Source organism: Dermacentor albipictus, chromosome 2 (genome assembly GCF_038994185.2).
Source record: "Dermacentor albipictus isolate Rhodes 1998 colony chromosome 2, USDA_Dalb.pri_finalv2, whole genome shotgun sequence".
In the NCBI taxonomy this organism is placed as follows: Eukaryota; Metazoa; Arthropoda; class Arachnida; order Ixodida; family Ixodidae; genus Dermacentor; species Dermacentor albipictus.
The window spans coordinates 16,492,910-16,513,415 of NC_091822.1; the positions used below are offsets into that span (position 1 = coordinate 16,492,910).

At 50.8% G+C, this 20,506-nt stretch overlaps 1 protein-coding gene across 1 annotated transcript in view; it reads left to right on the plus strand.

The window, feature by feature from the left end:
• The first annotated feature begins 3,693 nt into the window (after positions 1 to 3,693).
• LOC139055343 (uncharacterized) overlaps positions 3,694 to 20,506 on the plus strand; it is a 205,107-nt gene continuing 188,294 nt past the window's right edge. The window contains exons 1-3 of the mRNA XM_070532776.1: positions 3,694 to 3,780; positions 18,085 to 18,167; positions 18,236 to 18,342. Coding sequence (XP_070388877.1) covers positions 18,088 to 18,167; positions 18,236 to 18,342 — 187 coding nt within the window. The 5' untranslated portion in view covers positions 3,694 to 3,780; positions 18,085 to 18,087. The remainder of the gene's footprint in view (positions 3,781 to 18,084; positions 18,168 to 18,235; positions 18,343 to 20,506) is intronic.

A 20,506-nucleotide genomic window follows, 5' to 3' on the forward strand; every position in this document is an offset into this window, starting at 1 on the left:
GCGCCATCTGTCCTAAAATGGGTCGTACCAAGCTCGGTCGTCTGCTTCGGAAAGCACGTTTACAATATGGACCCGCCACTTTCGGTTGTGTTGTAGCATGGCCTGCTGCGTATATCGGGCGCCGAAGATTTTTTCAGGGGTGGCACGCTGCGTAAAGGCAAGAAATTATGCCATCTGTCCTAAAATGGGTCGTACCAAGCTCGGTCGTCTGCTTCGGAAAGCACGTTTACAATATGGACCCGCCACTTTCGGTTGTGTTGTAGCACGGCCTGCTGCGTATATCGGGCGCCGAAGATCTTTTCAGGGGTGGCACGCTGCGTAAAGGCAAGAAATTATGCAGTGCCGAATACGCCTACGCCGTTCAAGAATTAGGCGGCGAAGTTTTAGCACGGTGTCAATCGCAAGTGAAGCGAGTCGCGTACGAAGTGGAACTACAGGTATGGTTTGCACTCTAGCTGCTAGATTCAGGCGCACAAACGCGAGGAAATGCGTGCTATAAATGAATCCACAGCAGCGATAAGGAGACATCATGTGTACGGAACTGCTCGAGCTCGCGACGGTACGCGCCGCGATGTACGAACTGCTCGAGCGCACGATCGTACGCGCCGCGACGGCAGCGGTCTTTCGACATGCCGCCAAACGGCGGGCCTCCTGCAATCTTTGTTGACTGCATGCCGCTAAACTGATGCAATGGATACGAGCTCGCACGTGCGTGCGAATCGCGCTGTAGCGCGAGCTTGTGCGCTGCTCGCTTGATGTAGCTTTTAATGACAGCGCTCGAACATCGATGTGCTGCAATCAATACTGCCTTGCTGCGCTGCCTCAACGTGCTGGCTTGAGATCAAGGATGAGCGCATTTAACTCTCTTAACCTGTGCTGCTCGTAGTTGAGTAGTGAATTGTCATCGAATGAGCCCGACCATTTGTGCTCATTTGCACACACTTAACCACTTCGCATGGTCGAATTGTTAATTGTCGCTGTGCCCAGGTCTCGAATCGTGAATTACCAGCCATGCCTGCTGCTATGTCGGTCTGCTGTCGGGACTGTAAGTGCAAAAGACCAAAATTTCGAACGCAGATAATCAAGTAAGCTTCAAGACAGGCGAAGCAGTCAGCATGGCACGAAGTTTCGCTTATTCAGCGCGACGAACTGCATCTATGCAGCGCACCCGACGCTCCACTTCGTGAGGACTTGAAGGAAAACGGTAGAATCTGATGTTGGGATTCAGGCCTTCTTGTTCATGGCAGCCCACGACGCAGAAGTAATGACGGTGACGCCTTTTCGAGGCTGGGCTAGGTCTCTCCGGATCGGCATCACCGATTCCTTCTGCTCCCAGCATTACGTCCCATGGCACACAGAGAGTCCGTTTTCGTTAAACTATAGGCTGCGGCGAGCTCGCAGCATGGTCGGCGTGGTCTGTGAGAAGTGACGAGCCTTTTCGCATTCGCAACAGGGCATAAAAAAGTGCGAATCGACGCAAAACTCGGCCTAGAAACGTGCTTCGCCACAGCCAGGGCTCAATACGGTCCAAGCTGGTACGACGCAGATGTCGTTTCCCGCACCGCCACCAGGCGCCGCTACTATACATCAAACTCCAGCGCAAGACGCCCATAAGCTGGTACGTCATTCTATGACGCAAACTTCGACGCTCGTCGCAATGGACCCTGACACCGACAGATTGGCTCGCGATGGTGGGCTCAACTTCAGCGATTTGAGCACTGACGAGCGCGACCTGCTGCTGAGGGCTCGCGCTGCCGGCGTCGTTGCGTACTACGACGGCGGCCTCGACACCGGCTCTCCGGAGCGGGAAAGCAACGAGGGCTTCCCACGACATCACATGGACGTGGCATTCTCGCTGCTGGTTCCAAATGAAAGTTTCGCGAGCCAGCAGAACCCTCACAGCACGACGCGATAACGAAAGTACTGAAACTCCAAAGCGTGCGCGGCGCATAGTCGAGCGCGCAGAGTCGAGCGAAAACGAAACCTTTCGAACACCCATATAACTGAAGGGTAACGTCAAAATGTTATTTTTTCTTAGAATCGAATAGACGTAGACAAGTAGCATTTCTTCCGTCTTATAATCGAATGACATGATATTTTTAATACGAGTAGTTGAGTATTAGTAACACAAATTACGAGGAGTGCTGTCGTCATCGGGCTAGTACCGGAATGTCGCTGGGGGGTCTCAAATCGTGTCATGCATTTACCTCGATTTCTCGGTTACTAAAGCTCTGTTCGCGATTATATTGACGCCTTAGACGTTCTAGAACATTGCTCTACCACTTTAACTTGAGTTCCTGGTAACCTTTAGTGTCCCTTTAAAAGAAAAGAGCAGATTGGGTGAGGGAACAAACGCGGGTAAATGACATCTTAGTTGAAATCAAGAAAAAGAAATGGGCATGGGCCGGACATGTAATGAGGAGGGAAGATAACCGATGGTCATTAAGGGTTACGGACTGGATTCCAAGGGAAGGGAAGCGTAGCAGGGGGCGGCAGAAAGTTAGGTGGGCGAATGACATTAAGACGTTTGCAGGGGCAACATGGCCACAATTAGTACGTGACCGGGGTAGTTGGAGAAATATGGGAGAGACCTTTGCCCTGCAGTGGGCGTAACTAGGCTGATGATGATGATGATGATGATGATGATAACCCTTAATAAAGGGTACACCTGCACTCGGCAGCAGTGCCTGCCAGTGCGGCTACGGGAAGAAAACACGAAAGTCCTCGAAATTGATACGACGCTTACCGAGTGACTAAACATCTTGACTAGTACAGCCAGTGTTTGGAGAACAGATCAGTATAGCACCTTGTGGTCGTGTGCCCTTCATAAAAACCGCGTCAGCCACGTGTGTGCGCTGTTAGAGGATGACCAATGAACTGGGGGCACTGTTCGCGCCGCGGAAGTATTCAGAGCTCAGCTCTTGGGCGCCCGTTACTGCGGTGAGCGTCGGTGTATCCGAGCGAACGAGCAAAGGATGAAAGAGCGAACGCGGAGCGCAGCGGGGGACGCCAGTAGTGGAGCGGGGGAGGAGAACCGGACCGGAAAGCGGAGGAGGAGAGTATGGTAAAAGCGTGAGAAGAAAACTGTAGTGTGGTGACGATGACTACGAGATGGCACCAGAGATAGCGCGCTACATCGAGGTAGCTTACGCGCGTCGCGTGAAGGCCTGTCGGCGGCGGATGTTGTGAATTGCGCCCACGCGTCACCCACGCACTGCCTCTCGCGGTCTCCAGATAAGCGAGGCAGTGGCGCCACACTTCCCTCCGTTTGCAACGTGCTGCACGAGACAGATTTTCCGCGCCAGCGAATATATCCAGAAATGAAAACTTCTTCAGAGGTGCGCTCAAATTTCGCATTAGGGAGTAACGTAGTCGTCGGTGAATTTTCGTTGACCTTTACTTTTCGTACGATGTTACAAGGTTGCGCCGAAAGCTGTCGCTTACATGCAGACTCGACAATTACTCGCGATGGCGGACAATTCAAAGACGGACGAAACAGCGCCGTGCTCTGCGCGCCTCCTTTGTGACTTGCATACCGCGTGCAGCAGATCTCCGACTCGCCCAATGTCCCTAGAATAAGTGCTACAGCAATAAAGAAATACCGTCAGGCACGCACACTGACCTCTTAGCTATTTCTGGTGGGCGCTGTGCCATGGTAGGAGTGACGCTGAAATGGCGTCGCGGAGCGCGAGCCGCACTGTGCGGCAGCTGAAGACGAAACAGAAGAAGAAAGGCGCCGAGCTAAGCAAGACCGGCCCTGTGACGAGCTCCCGAAACCTGGTAAGCTGTCAGTCGTCGCCTGCATGAGAGCCGCGAGAAATGCTTCGCCATGGCGCGACAAAGTGACTCTGTGTCCAGTGTGCGAGCTGCTTTCGAGTCACGCCTCCTTTGTCGCATGTGGGTTTGAAGTCGCTCGGCGCAGTCAAGCCTGGAAGTGGTATTGGCTGGTTCGAATTCGCGCACATTTTTTTCAAAAAGCATTCTTTTTGGGTCCACAGCGCACAGAGCATATGTACCCACAGCGATTACCTAGAAACGTGCGCAAAAAATATTTCAACAGTTTTTTTTACATCAGAACTCGACTTCAGTGTGCGGGGCCGCCGCCCGTAGAACCGAGGAAGGGAGACAAATGTGTGTGGCTGTGGCGTAGGTAATCCTACTTAAAGTGTGCCATTCCGTCCTGAGCATATCTCGTGAGCAAGCAACACGTTGCTGTAACTACTTGAACAAGGTGCGCCAGCTAACAACAGCCAAAGCTTAAAAATATTTAGCATGCTGTTGGCTATTTTGTAAGGGAATTTCGATGGGAATGAAAGGCAAAACGCCCCTGTACAATACATTGAGTGCACGTTAAAGAGCTCCAGGTGATTAAAATGATTCCCTAGTCCCTCACCATGGCATGGCTCATATGAAATCGTTGTTGTAGCACATAAAACTACAGTATTTAATCTTATTCAATTGAATGGACACTGCACGCGCATTTCTGTCATCGCCGTCTCCGTGATGTTCCGTACAAAGTCCAAGGGCAATAATATCGTCACCGCTGGCTGCGAATGAAAGCGCGCGAGCCAGCGAGCGCAGCGCCATCTCGACGCGCCGCAAGCGCGCACTCTCCTGTCGCGCGCGAGGCAGTTGCTGGAGGCTGCTGCGGCCGTGCAGATGCCGTATCGCAGAGAACGCGATTCAACGAGAGCGGACACTCCCATAGAGCCTAGCGGCAGAAATGACTGCAGCGCACCGAGCGGATGGGATTAACACCTTTCGGTTTTGGGAGCGCGCGTTTCGAACGCCAGCTGGTGCACGCCGCGGCGGCTCCGCTGATTCTTTTTTCTTTTTCGCTTCTTCTGTTAAACTTCGCGAGACCATCGCTTGTAATCGTTTTGCACGTGGCACCGAATCTGTGCCACGTGCAATTTCCTAAAGTAAATGCAAGACATGTTTTGACATGATGAAATGTTTATTTTGCTCTATATAAATGCTCGTTCCGGGATTTTTGTGCATTCATCTAAAGTTGTGGCACCAGGTAAGCAGCAGTCGTTGCCGTGCGTACAAAGCTTCACCGGATGCCATAGGCTGAAAAAAAGTAAATTACAAGCATGTATAATTTCGGTATATTGACCTAAAAGGAATATTGCGTATAGAGGCAAAACGTGCGTAAGTGGTGAATGGGCGGCATTACAGATAAATTCACTTTTACATACATTTCATAGCAAATAGACTCCTCCCCAACAATGACATAAAATATGAAGAAAACATCCAATTTTCAAGCATCCCTCCTTTCCCAGGCATCATTTCCTACACTTCAAGAGCACAAATACACGGGTGAGTGCGCGTTCCCAAAACAACTTAGCCTTAGTCGACGCGATGGTACGCCAAATACACAGAGGTGGCCAAAGCACTTGTTCTCAGCCAGACCACGTTACACGCTCGCAAAATGCCTTCTAGTCGCACTCAAGACAAACTCGTGGGTGCAAAGCCTGTTTTTTGCACTCCTCGGCGTCATCTCTTACGCGTCCTACCGGCGCAAGCAACACACTCGGCGTTATCACTCTTGGCGATCGCTCGTCGCGTTTTCCACAAGCGTGAAACTAGCTGTCACCACGGCCGGCTTGCTTTTTTGCTAACTGCTTCGCAACCCCAGGCGTGGCGTGGCGTGGCGAACATGCCTCAAACGTATTCAAAAATGTTGCGCAATAAATACAGTAATTTTAGGGGTCTGAGAATGCGCCAGGAACTTGTCCCAGTAAGATTCTGCCCACGTGAAACTGCGGCGGACAGCCGAGCTGCTTTTTGCTAACTGCGGCACAACGCCAGGCGCGGCGCGCACACCTGAAGGTACGGACACACTAGCGGCAAGACGCGCGCGGCACGCTGCCGGTGGCAAGAACGCCACGCGGCAGAGAGGCCACATCGGTTGTGCGTGCGGCTAGCGCGGCGGCCGCCGCGGAGTCACGTGACAGCGCTGATCTCGCTTTGTCTCGAACTGCGCGAGCATAGGCGCGATATCTCGGTTGTCGCGCGCTTTTTCCTTGCTTGGGGCGCTATTCTGGACATTCCGCCATTTTCTTCGGAGCGTGACGTAGGCGCGACGCAAACAAAATGGCGCTGGTGGCCCGGTTTTGCTTACGTAACGTGACGCCAACTTGACGTTTCGCCTAAGAAACTGAAATGAAGGCACTGAATGTAGCGTTATCGGTAAAGCAAAACAGTTTTCCTCCGCAGTAAAAATAAAGCAGCTATCTCAAAGGGTATGATTATTCTGTCGAAAACGCTTCTCGCTTCCGTCGTCTGCTGCGTACAAGCCGTCGTCTGCTTCAGTAGCTCGGATGCGTGTCCCTGGAAAATGGAATGAGTCATCGCATGTTCGTGCCAACGCGCTTGTTTTCTTTCTTGAGACAACATACGCGAACTACCAGTGGTGATGCGCGCACGTTCTAGGCCACGTTATCGCTATTTCGTGAAACGCAAGTGACTCAGCCCGACTCGGCTGGCTTAGAAACGGCCGAATATCACCGATAGCGTTGCGCGCGCCAGAGATATCCACTAGAGCGACGCAAGCGCCGGCGCTGCCATCTCTTGTTCATTTCGCTGGTTACTCGCACCGCGGGAGGAAACTTCAAGGCGCCGCCTTGCGTACATTTCTTTTTGTAAGTTAGAAAAAGGCCGTTGTCATAACTTTTGATTGTGCGAAAAGGCATTAATCTCGATTACAATACAAATGCAGCAGTGAAAACTGGACAACATTGCTTAAAGTTTGCTATATTCAACCAATATTATTTCGTATTTACGCGTTCTTTTAAAAAACGATGGCCCAAAACACAAATGCCAACACCACCCGAGAGCGATGCAAATACTATGAGCACGCGTTATGAACAAAAGATTTTCGTGGCGCCAAACGACGGGGAAAATGTGGCGATACGCATTCCTCTCGGCTGCCATTGCATATGGCTGCCCATTAGCATAATTCGCGCGGCTCGTCGCAGCAAAAATTATGGCGGAAAATCTCAGCAATGGCGGCCCTGCGCAACGTCACGCATCGTCAAAATGACGTTTACGAAACAGCCCTTCCTGTGACGCTCCTCATGAGATATTCCTTCAGCCAATCAGCAAGCTGGCATGGCGCATATCTTGAATCGCCACCGCATATTCGCGCAATTGCAGATGCATTGCACTGGCTTCTGCACGCTACCGCTCACATTCTTTTTGAAGCGCTAACATCACAATATATCTGTCAAGGACCAAAAAAATGTATTAGTCCATAACATTTGCAGCTCCACGTCACGTTTCGTCATCTTGATGAAAACGCAAAATTGCATTTTGCAATACTTCCGCTTCCCGGCACAAATTTCAAAACACGTGACCTTTCGACAGCCAATCAGAGAGTAAACATGGCGGATAATGGCGGCCGTGCAGCCGCCATGCGTGTCCAGAATAGAGCCCTTGGTTAGCAGACAGCGCGCTGATCGCGTTGATTCCTGCAATGGCAGATGCAGACGACGATGTTCTGACGATGATGAGCGTTTTAATCATTGTGTGTTCTCTGCTGTTGCGACGGCGGCGCGCGCAAAAGGCACGCAGACAAAGCACTAGTGCTGTTTGTCGCGGCTAGCTCGGGGCGCTCGGTCGTCGATCGTGGTTCCGCCGCCGCCGCTGGAAGTTAACTTCGGCAGTAGCCGAGAGGTGGCGCTTAGGAGAAAGCCCGGACGTCTCTCATTGGTTCGCGGCACGCGGCAAGCCGCCGGAAATGGCTCCTCGACCCATCCTCTGCGCGGCAGACCAAACCGGTTCCGCGGCAGGTTTCGCGGCACGCGGCGTGCCGCGCGCGTTTTGACGCTAGTGTGTCCGTACCTTGAGAAGTTTCCCAAAAGTAGCGAAACACGATAATGTTGCGGGTCAGGGAAAGCGTCACGAACTTGTGCCAGTAAGATTCAGTACACGCGAAACTGCGTCACACGGCCGAGGTGCATTTCGCTAACAGCGTCACATAGCCGGTGCGGCAAGCGTGCCCAAAAACTACCGAAATAAGTTACAATAATGTTGGGGCTCATAGAAAGCGTCGCAAGCATTTCCCAGTACGAGTCATTAACTCTAATATAACTGCGCCAGAACGGGTGAGCTATATTTTACTAACTGCGTCACTAGTCTCGGTTTTGTGCCGTAAGCCTAAATTTGCTGGATATGCGTCGCAGATTGTCAAAAAACAAAATTTCTCACCTTGCCGTAGTCCAATAGTTCAGTGGTGCCGTGTCGAAACGCAGAAGGAACGCAAGAAAACGCCGGGAGCCCAACAAATGGGCTACATCCAAAAGAGATGGGTCGTCGAACAGACGAACTTCACATGCGCAGCTGGCCTCGCTCGCTTCGGTGGCACGTCTTGCGCATAATACGGCGTGTCTGGCGTGCCGCTAGCTGGTGGATAGGTAACGCAAAAAAAAAGGGTAGCGAAGTAAAAGTTAATCTATACGGAAAGCATTTTAGCTTCAGCGGGAAAGAATAAAAATAAATAAAACGTTTGTAAGTTCATTTCACATTCTTTTTTTTTTCCGATGCTCACGTCAATGAACGGATGGCAATAACACTATTGGGGGCGAGGAGTTACGGAGTCGCCATCTGTCGGAAGCGCCTCCCTTGCGTAGTATGAGGGATCACGCGGTGCGCTCCTCACAGGTTTCGCTTACGGCGCTCAATAAAAACACCACGCGGCAGCCCTCCTGGACATTTATTCAGGTACTCTCAAAATGAGGGAAGTTTTTGACCATCGACATAATAATCTTGGGCAAACTGAAAGCACAGAATTGTTTACAGACGCTGTCTCTTTACCGAATACGTACAGTGAATGCCACTGCGCGCGGCCGCCGCGATAGTCTCCCGAACCGGCTTCTTGCGTGAAAGGTAGGCAAACGCTGAGAGTAACCTATGTGAAATATGTTCATAGTGGGCTGTCTGTATAACCAAATGGGCCATAACAGAGTGAAGCCTCAATGCAGCGATCGCACTGGTTCGCAGCAACCGGCTGTGCGTCTGCACGCATGTCCGCGCCCAATGTTGTGCTTTCGCTGTGAGCGCGTTTTCGCACCGTGCCGTGAGCTTTAGGCTGCAGCATATTGACACGTGTACTTATCTTTATCGGGCGACCACGTTTGGCCGCCTAACAAATGTTATCGTGCAGCGCAGGACGCGCCTGCATGTAAAAGAAGTTTCTGGAATGTTATCGATGGTTCCGTCCACTGTCTTTAACCGCAACTTGTGTAATCTGATTGCATGTATGCGCGACGCGAATAGTGTAGAACTTTGTGGAAGACACGCGGGTCCCATCGGTTAATCTGGAACATTCGACGGCTGATCTATAAAAGCCGACGCGCTTGACCCGCTGATCAGATTTTCGACGGTCGCCGACTGTGTTCGCCGCTATCGTTGTGCTTTAAGTGTAGCCTGTTTTGTGGGCACAGGTCCGCCCAATAAAAGCTAGTTTTGTCTTTCACAGTACTGCTACTGTGTCATTTAACGTCACTACCACGTGACAATATGAGCATTTGACAGCACACTAGCAACCATTGTTGCGTGGACGCTATCAGAACTGTTCAAAAATAATTTCGTTATAGAGACTTCGACGCCTACGGCGACTGTGATGTGCCGTCGGTGCACGATTCAATCTTTCTTTGTCCTCTAAATTCTTGGGCATTTCAATATTTTTTTTTCTCAAGCTGCGTCGCACTGCATGTCTATCGGTATTCTCAGCGTGCGATTTCCCTCTGCTTCTTTTATGCGAAGCATATTACGAGAGCTCAACCCAGCTCCTCAGGCGCGGCGGTGTCGCCTTCAATACCACGTGACACCGTGACGTCACGACAGAGGAGAAACGGGGCTCCAACTCGCGGCGGTATTGGCCTCGAGCTCCACCACTGGAAAAGCTGGCGCCACCGTCGGCGTGACGTGCTAGTAGGGATCACGTGGACATAGCGGCCGCGTCGGCTGCTTCGGGCGCGCCGAAGCGAGCTGAAAACGAGTTTAAATTCCCTCGTACGCTGCGGTTTTCATTTAGTGGCGATATTTTCCCGCTTCGAGTGTCTCCTTTACAACGCTTGAAAGCACTACAATAGGTAGTGGCTGCCTTTGAAGGCGCGCGACATGGTAGGCTACTGCTCGGTGCCGCAGGGCCGGACGCACGTAACGGAGGCCGGTGTCAGCCTTATTCACACGTAGCCGCAGGACAAGAAGCTGTGTGAAGCTTGGCTCGCGAAACATAAAACCGGCAAACAGTCATCGGCTACAACTCGGGTATGCAGCAAGCACAGACACGGGGAAGATTTCTGCTACGGCGCCTGGTCTGCGATGTTCTGAAAACGCGCACTGAGACGCACGCCCGACTCCGCTGCCCGACTAATGTCATGACGGTTTGGTCTATCAACTTGTCGATACTATAGATACTGGCAAGTTCAGTGGAGTGGAAAGGCAGCGGTAAGAAGCACATTTGAAGAAAGCATGGCATATGGTCATGTTTGTGTTATGAATTAATGCACTTTATTACAAAAAAGGAGCAGCGGGAAATTGCACGCTGAGAACGCCGATAAACATACAGTGCGACGCAACTCGAGAAATGGTATCGAATGGTGAAAGAATTTTGAAGAAAAAAATGGCTGTGGCTTAGCTAAGGTTAAGCCCAGGATGCGAAGCATACTAGCCTTTATTTTAACGCGACAGCGTTAAGGAGCTCGTGTCGCAGAAAAGCCGGTGTCGTCGGCGTCGGCTCAGGCGTGCGGCGCTTGCTCAGGCGCACATTTCGTTGTCGCGCCGAACGCTGCGTTGCTCGACGCGCACCGCGTCCGATGCGGGGCGCGACGCCGCGAGCGACGGCGGGAGTTGGAGCGCCGGTTCTCCTCTGTCGTGACGTCACGGTGTCACGTGATTTCATGGTCACCGCCGCGCCTGAGGAGCTGGGTTGAGCCCTCGTAATATGCTTCGCATAACGTCGGCTCAGGCGTGCGGCGCTTGCTCAGGCGCACATTTCGTTGTCGCGCCGAACGCTGCGTTGCTCGACGCGCACCGCGTCCGATGCGGGGCGCGACGCCGCGAGCGACGGCGGGAGTTGGAGCGCCGGTTCTCCTCTGTCGTGACGTCACGGTGTCACGTGATTTCATGGTCACCGCCGCGCCTGAGGAGCTGGGTTGAGCCCTCGTAATATGCTTCGCATAAAAAAGATTGAATCGTCGCGACGGCACATCACAGTCCCCGTAGGCGTCGAAGTCTCTACAATGAAATTATTTTTGAACTGCTCTGATAGCGCCCACGCAACAGTGGATGCTTGTATACTGTAAAATGCTCATATTCTGCGGCCTAAAGCTCATGGCACGGTGCGAAAACGCGCGCACGGAGAAAGCGAAACAGATGCGCGGACAAGCATGCAGACGCGCAGTCGGTCGCTGCGAATCTGCGCGATCGCTGCATTGAGGCTTCATTCTATTACGCTCCATTTAGTTACACAAACACTGTAAGAACATATTTCACATAGTTTGCTCTCAGCGTTCACCTACCTTTCACACAAGAAGCCGGTTCGGCAGACTCCATCGCGGCGACCGCGCGCAGTGGCGTTCACTGTACGTATTCAGTAAAGAGATAGCGACTGTAAACGATTGTGTGCTTTCAGTTTGCCCAAGATTATTATTTAGACAGTAAGAAACTTCTCTCGTTTCGAAAGTGCTTACAGAAACGTCCGGGAAAGCTCGCGCGTGCTGTTTTCACTGAGCGCTGACAGCAAAAGCTATGAGGAGCGCGCCACGTGATCCCTCATACTACGCCAGCCAGGCGCTTCCGATAGAGGGCGACTCCGTAACTCCTCGCCGCCAATATAAGCAGCTGCGCTTGCCTCTGCTAGACAGTCACGAGGTGAGATGCCTCCTGGAGACGGAGCTGCTCGTTGGAATGAGAAGCGAAGGTTGCGGCGTGCTACAGAGACTGATTTTCTAGGTGGCTTTGGCTCAACTCTTGCAAGATGGGCTGGGTGGGAATCGAACCAGGGCCTCCGGAGTGTGAGACGGAGACGCTACCACTGAGCCACGAGTACGATGCTTCAAAGCGGTACAAAATCGCCTCTAGTGAATGCGGTGTTGCCTTAGAAACGAGCTGTTTCTAAGGCTCAGGCGCACATTTCGTTGCCGCGCCGAACGCTGCGTTGCTCGACGCTCACCGCGTCCAATGCGGGGCGCGTAGTCGCTGCGCCGTAGCCCATTGTCTTACACCCCTTGGCGGGTCGACGGGAACGCTGTCGCGTTCCACTCTTGAAGGCGAAGCAGAGTAACGCATGTGTTGTTTCTTCGTCTAGCTGAACCAAATATAGCCAAGCAACAGCAGTTCACCAGGCTAAACAGTGGTTCAACAACTAAAATAAAGGCTAGTATGCTTCGCATCCTGGGCTTAACCTTAGCTAAGCCACAGCCATTTTTTCGTAATTCAGTGCATTTATTCAAAACACAAACATGACCATATGCCATGCCCTTCTTTAATGCGCTTCTTACCGCTCCCTCTCCATTCCAGTGAACTTGCCAGAATCTAGTATCAACAAGTTCACAGACATAATAAAGCGTCATGACATTATCCGGGCAGCGGGCGCGGGCGAGCGTCTCAGTGCGCGTTTTCTGCTACTCACCGAACATCAGGCAGTCCCGGCGCCGTGGCAGAAATGTTCCTTGAGTCTGTGCTTGCTGCGTACCCAAGTTGTAGCCGATGGCTGTCTACCGCCATCGCCAACCAACCTTAGCGCAGCTCCTTGCCCTGCGGCTACGTATGAATAAGGCTGACACCGGGCTCCGTTGCGTACAGTCGAGCGCGATTTGAAGGTTATCGCGCGAGCGTCAACCAGCCCAGCACTCCAGGCACCTGGCGGCCGGTTTCGGAACAGGAAAAATGATTTCGCACTCTTCTCTCCCTCGTTCGCTGTTACATACAACAACCATCACCCCGCGACAAACTCACCGCCCTTTCTCTCTATTCTACGCTTTCCATTTGTTGCGATAAAGTGCGGACTTGGTTACCTCGTATCTTCGCGGGCTTAAGCTAATGTTCTTGGTCACCCACTCTTCCTGGCTCAGCAGCAATGACGTTACATAGGCTAGATACAGCTTCGTAACGTCCAATTTCAGATAATACCGAAGGATACGTCGTGCGCACTGCGATCACTGCCTGTTCGCAGAACCAAAAAAAAAAATGGCTGTAGCTTAGCTAAAGTTAAGCCCAGGATGCGAAGCATACTAGCCTTTATTTTAGTTGTTGAACCACTGTTTATTCTGGTGAACTGCTGTTGCTTGGCTATATTTGGTTCGGCTAGACGAAGAAACAACTCGTGCGTTACTCTGCTTCGCCTTCAAGAGTGGAACGCGACAGCTTTCCCGTCGACCCGCCAAGGGGTGTAAGACAATGGGCTACGGCGCAGCGACTACGCGCCCCGCATTGGACGCGGTGAGCGTCGAGCAACGCAGCGTTCGGTGCGGCAACGAAATGTGCGCCTGAGCAAGCGACGCACGCGTGAGCCTTAGAAACAGCTCGTTTCTAAGGCAACACCGCATTCACTAGAGGCGCTTTTGTACCGCTTTGAAGCATCGTACTCGTGGCTCAGTGGTAGCGTCTCCGTCTCACACTCCGGAGACCCTGGTTCGATTCCCACCCAGCCCATCTTGCAAGAGTTGAGCCAAAGCCACCTAGAAACAAGCGCAGCTGCTTATATACCGCCGCGACGCCGCGAGCGACGGCGCGAGTTGGAGCCCCGTGTCTCCTCTGTCGTGACGTCATGGTGTCACGTGGTATGACATGGGGTCAAAGGTCATTGAAGGCGACACCGCCGCGCCTGAGGAGCTGGGTTGAGCTCTCGTAATATGCTTCGCATAAAAGGAAAAAAAAGAAACTGATAGCCCAGCAGGGAGTGACGGCTGCTGAAGGAACAGCAAAAAGAGTGAGGGAAGCAGGCCTGATACCGCCCTCGCCTCGGCAGAGAATTCTGGGCCATGGCGCTGTTCGCGTTCCCGGTCGAGGCTCGCGCGATAACCTTCAAATCGCGCACGACTGTACGTCCAGCACTGTGTCACCGAGCAGTGGCCTACCATACTGCACGCCTCCAAAGGCAGCCGCTACCTATTATAGTACTTTCATATGTTGTCAAGCAGATACCCAAGGCGGTAAAGCCTCACCACTTAATCAGAACCGCGGGGCAGGTGGTACTTTAAACTTTCGTTTTCAGCTCGCTTCGGCGCTTCCGAAGCAGCCGACGCGACCGCTGTGTCCACGTGATCCGTCATGCCGACACTGGCACCAGGTTTTCCAGTGGTGGAGCTCGCCCCCAATAGGCGTGACGTGTTTCCTGTTGCCAGTTTTCACCGAGTGTGACCTATTGTTGAATTTCTTTCTCTATTGCCGAATCTTGAAAGCGATCTGCGATGTGTGCAGAGCGCGCGTAGTGCGAGTAGTTTCCTATGGGCTGTGCTTTCGACGTTTCCTTCGCGATGAAGTGAGACATGCATGAAGTTCAATTCGATCGTTGCTGCTGCCGCGCGGTTCCTCACCCCAGCATTTTGACAGCGAATTCCCGCGCCCGTCGAGCGACATATGTGGTAATGTTTACCTGTACGCGCATGGCACCATTCTTGTTAATTTAGTTAAAATTAAATTATGGGTTTTTACTTGCCAAAACTACTTTCTGACTATGAGGCACGCCGTAGCGAAGGACGCCGGAAATTTTGACCACCTGGGGTTCTTTAACGTGCACCTAAATCTAAGTACACGGGTGTTTTCGCATTTCGCCCCATCGAAATGCGGCCGCCGTGGCCGGGATTCGATCCCACGACCTCGTGCTCAGCAGCCCAACACCATAGCCACTGAACAACCACGGCAAGGGTTAATTTAGTTAAAACACGTTGGCGGGCTACTTGGTTTGAATCTGTGATAGAATTGTATAAGTGTGACTGAATGAGCACGTAGAAATAAAGGCCGGCAAATCAAACGCCCTGTGGGAATCGCTGTTAGGCGAAGGAATCCGCACGTGATGGTACGGAGGAGGTGGCACCACGTCATGTGCGGGAACCCTGCTAACTTAAAGGAACGAGAGCCCCAAGACGCAGGCGGCTGTTTAATGACCTACATGACACACATGTCATATGCATATCGTGACCGGTCATTTATGTTCGTCATACACTCTTGTCATACTATGCTAACTTTGGTACACACCAATTAACGAAACGACCATGAGAGCACCAAGACGTAGGCGGATATATGTGTGTGTGTGTGTGTGTGTGTGTGTGTGTGTGCGTGCATGTGTGCGTGCGTGCGTGTGTGTGTGTGTGTGTAGAAGTGGCAAATGTTCGCCAAGAAATGCTTCGCATTCAAAACAGACACACAGAGACAGAGCTGTCTCTATGTTTGTTGCTGATTGCTGTTTGTTGTTGCGCTTGCTGATTCCGACTGTGCAGACATCTTTAACACTGCATTTTCATCTGTTTTTACAGACGAATCCGATGCACCATGTTTTACATTACCACTTACTATTACTACAGCCATGGACGCCATAACTTTCAGCAGTAGTGGAATTTCGTGCATAATTGATAAAATAAAAAATTCATCTGCCGCCGGCATAGATGACATCAATCCAAAAATTTTGAAAAACGCTAACCCAGCCTGTTCCAGTATTTTCTGTTTATTGTTTTCAGAATACCTCTCCGAAGGAACCATTCCAGAAGACTGGAAAGTGGGGAAGGTCGTTCCCGTGCACAAAACAAGTAATACTGATTCTCCTCTTAATTATCGGCCCATTTCATTAACAAGTATTCCCTGCAAAATCATGGAACACGTCATTTACTCCTAAATCATGCAATTCTTAGATTCCAATAACTTCTTTCATCCGTCACAGCATGGTTTTCGTAAGGGTTTTTCGTGCGAGACTCAACTAGCCATTTTTCTTCATGACATTCACGCCAACCTTGATATTAATTTACAAACTGACGCCATATTCTTAGACTTCGCTAAGGCATTCGATAAAGTACCTCATCAACGCTTGCTTCTTAAACTTTCCCAGTTAAACCTGCATCCAAACATCATCGCGTGGATTAACGAATTCCTCACGCATCGCTCTCAGTCTGTCTTCATTAATAACCAATCCTCCGACCCGCTCCCAGTCACCTCTGGCGTCCCGCAAGGATCCGTCCTCGGTCCCCTGTTATTCCTCATTTACATAAACGACTTACCCCAGCGCGTATCTTGCCATATCCGCTTGTTCGCTGATGATTGCGTTATTTATCGTTCGGTAACTAACCCTTCTGACCAAGAATCCCTTCAGGCAAACCTAAACCTCGTGCTAAAATGGTGTTCGCAGTGGATGATGACACTCAACCCTAACAAATGTAAGTACATGTCTTTTCACCGCCGTCGCAACCCTTTTGTTTTTGAATATTCCGTTTCTAACTTCCCTGTTGACCTCGTCCAGTCTTACAAATACTTAGGTATTACCATTTCTCATGACTTATCTTGGCGACTGCATGTAACTAACCTAATATCATCAGCTAATAAAACGTTAGGTTTCTTAAAACGTCACCTGAGGGAAGCCCCTCAACACGTCAGACTACAAGCATACATCGCACTTATCAGAACTAAACTGGAATACGCATCGCCCATCTGGAACCCTCATCAAGCATATTTAACAAATGCCATCGAAGCTGTACAAAACCGAGCTACCAGATTTATTCACTCTTCATACTCATCCGACGTTAGCATATCATCGCTAAAATTACAATCAGGTTTGTGTGATCTTTCTGCTCGCCGTCGCATTGCCAGTCTTGTTTTATATCACAAGTTTTTTTTATTCGCCCCTAAGACAAGAACCATACATCTGCGCACCCCCACCACGCCGATCGCATCGCATCGGTCACCCTCTTCAAGTTTTGCGTCCACGAGCCCGTACTACTACTTTCATGAACTCATTTTTTTCACGAACAGCAACTGACTGGAACGGCCTTCCCCACCATGTCGCTGCCATAACCTGTCCATCCACATTTTCGACTTCTGTGAACGCCTGCATCTTGTAAACCCCACCCCTTATGTAACACCCCGAAAGGGGTCTTTAAGGAAAATAAAGTGATGTGATGTGATGTTTCTTTCTACGTCCTCGTTCAGTCGCGCTTACATACTATATCACTGTTAATTAAGTTGGTAAGCGAATTTTTACAACTTAATACGGCCGATAAAACTTCTATCGTTACTTTGTATAGCCATCTACTAATTTGCTGTGTCTATTGGTGCTTCGCCTGTCGGGCGAAACTGCAACTTTTTTTTTTTGGAACCTTTAGACGCAAAGGGTGGTTTGAGTGCAATAAAACGCAGTTGTAGGACAGCGCTCGCGAAATGGTTGTCTCTTGCGATCGTCTCGGTCAAGCTGCGTTTTGACGAAGGAAGACGAGCACTGAGCTAAGGACCAGTAAATAGGTCACACGCTTTCTGTCCTGCTCACTGGTTTCTGACTTGGTTTTTCATTTCCCGCTCCTTATTCCTAGTTTTCAAGGATGAACTAATTGAATTCTGCGTTTTTTCACGTGCCAAAGCCACGATTTGATTATGAGGCAGGCCGTATAGTGGGGTGTCCCGGAATAATTCTGACCACCAGGAAAAGAGAATCTCTCACGTGCCCCCAATGCACCGGACACGGGCATCCTTGCATTTCAGCTCCATCGAAATGCGGCCACCGCGACCCGGATTTGATCCCACGAACTCGTGCTCAGCAGCACAACACCATGGCCGCTAAGCCACCGCGGCGAGTCAGTACGAACAGTTCAAACAAGTATTCTCAGATGCCATAGCGCCCTTGCTAAGGTCTCTTGCACTGGATTTATGCTGATTGATTCATTGCCGAGGTTTGACGTGCTCGAAAACACCTCTAACTAGGACGCCATGGTGTAGGGTTTCAGATTCGGATTAAGTTTTGTCACCAAGGTTTCATCAATGTGCACATAGCGCAGTACCCAAGAAACATTACATTTGTAGCTGAAAGGAGCGCTGTGGCACCGTCGTGATTGAGCGTTGTGATATCAGCGGCCGCACAACCGTGATGTGCAGGTGATGGCAGCGCAGCGAGTGGCTGGGCCCAGCGAGGCTTCCCTGCCAGGTTTTGGAAACATGCACATTGCTCTGCCTTCAAGGTGAGCGAGCCAACCCATGACATGAGGGCCCCGCATGTAGATGTAAATATCTGCCACTTCTTCCCCAGCAACCACAGCCGCAACGGTGCAATGCGCTGGATAGCCCTGGCAGGTGGCGTCGCCTTTGTCCTGGTCATCATGGCTTTTCCGGCGGTCATGATCGCCCTCTCTGAAGGTATTTGTCACGGCAACGCCATTCGCGCGAAGGGAACAATTTCCTCTGAAAATAATTTGAAGCGTATGTTAAATATAAAAAATATGTGCCGGTGTCGCGCAAAACCACCAGTCTTGTGCCTTACGTGCGCCATTTGCGTGCAGCGAGGTTAGGAAGGAGAGAAAAAGACATCTTCATCATCATCATTATCAACAGCCTGGTTATGTTCACTGAAGGGGCAAAGGCCTCTCCCATACTTCTCCAACAAACCCGGTCATGTACTAATTGTTCCCATGTCGTCCCTGCAAACTTCTTAATCTCATCCGCCCACCTAACTTTCTGCCGCCCCCTGCTACGCTTCCCTTCGCTTGGAATCCAGTCCGTAACCCTTAATGAGCATCGGTTATCTTCCCTCCTCATTACATGTCCTGCCCATGCCCATTTCTTTTTCTTGATTTCAACTAAGATGTCATTAACTCGCGTTTGTTCCCTCACCTAATCTGCTCTTTTCTTATCCCTTAACGTTACACCTATCATTCTTCTTCCCATAGCTCGTTGCATCGTACTCAATTTAAGTAGAACCCTTTTCGTAAGCCTCCAGGTTTTTGCCCCGTTCGTGAGTACTGGTAAGACACAGCTGTTATAAACTTTTCTCTTGAGGGATAATGGCAGCCTGCTGTTCATGATCTGAGAATGCCTGCCAAACGCACCCCAGCCCATTCTTATTCTTCTGATTATTTCCGTCTCATGATCTGGATGCGCCGTCACTTCCTGTCCTAAGTAGATGTATTCCCTTACCACTTCCAGTGCCTCGCTTCCTATCGTAAGCTGCTATTCTCTTCGAGACAGTTAAATATTACTTTAGTTTTCTGCAGATTAATTTTTGTACCCACCCTTCTGCTTTGACTGTGCAGGTCAGTGAGCATGCATTGCTATTCGTCCCCCGAGTTACTAAGCAAGGCATTATCATCAGTGAATCGCAAGTTACTAAGGTATTCTCCATTAACTGTTATCCCCAATTCTTCCCTATCCAGGTCTCAGAATACCTCCTGTGAATTCTCTTTGAATAGCATAGGAGAGATCGTATCTCCCTGTTTGACGCCTTTACTTATTGGGATTTTTGGCTTTCTTTATGGAGGACTACGGTGGCTGTGGAGCCGCTATAGATGTCTTTCAGTATTTTTACACACGTCTCGTCTACACCCTGATTCCGTAGTGCCTCCATGACTGCTGAGGTTTCGACAGAATCAAACGCTTTCTCGTAATCAATGAAAGCTATAATGAAAGAAAAAGGATTGCCAGCAAAGAGTGCTGACTGTTCAAATCAAGCGATAGCTTAGCGGTGTAAAACTAGTTGACGTCCAGTTGTGTGTGATGGGAGCGTGCGTGTTTACGGTGTCGCTGGAATGACGACCACGGCATGACGAGGCTGCCGTTACTAAGGCGGCAACGAAATGAAGGCTGAACGATGACGGCGTGACAAGAACGGTGTGAACACGTTAGAATGACGAGGAAGCAGATGGCGTCCCACAGCGCGACGGTCATGGCGGCAGCTTTGCGAAGATGGCACGACAGCAATACGATTACGACAACGGTATAATGACCGAGGCGCGACGACAGCGGATGATCAACAGCGTGGCAATGACTGCGCGACGACAGCAGACTCGTATGACGGCAGCATAATGCCAGGGCGAGACGCGTGGCACGAGGCTTAAGCAAAGCGTTGATTCGGACTTGCTTGCACTCCATGCTCCGATTTTAACGCGGAATATGTGGCACCGGTGGCGTAGAAGTAGAGCATCCGCCTCGCGTGCAAGAGGACCGTGGTTCGAATCCCGGTGCCGCGTAATTTTCCACCGGATTAAAAAAAAGAAAAACATCAGCGTGTTGATAACATTGCACTAAGAAGGCCTGGAGTGCGGCCTGATCCCGGTGACCAGAACGGGTAACGCACTCCCTCACCAGAGCAGGATTGGCCACCCTGGTGCAGTACTTAACCACAACCTCCTATATGAATACAACAATCAAACCCCGGCCCTCAGTCCCCAGTAGCTGCGAATCAACTGACCACGGCGGTGGTCAGACCTGTGACGCAGCAGAAGGTGCTAAGAATCGCTGGGTCCGGACAGGCCGCCATTGGAATCTGAACCTGGCAACGTTTAACGCTAGAACGTTATCTAGTGAG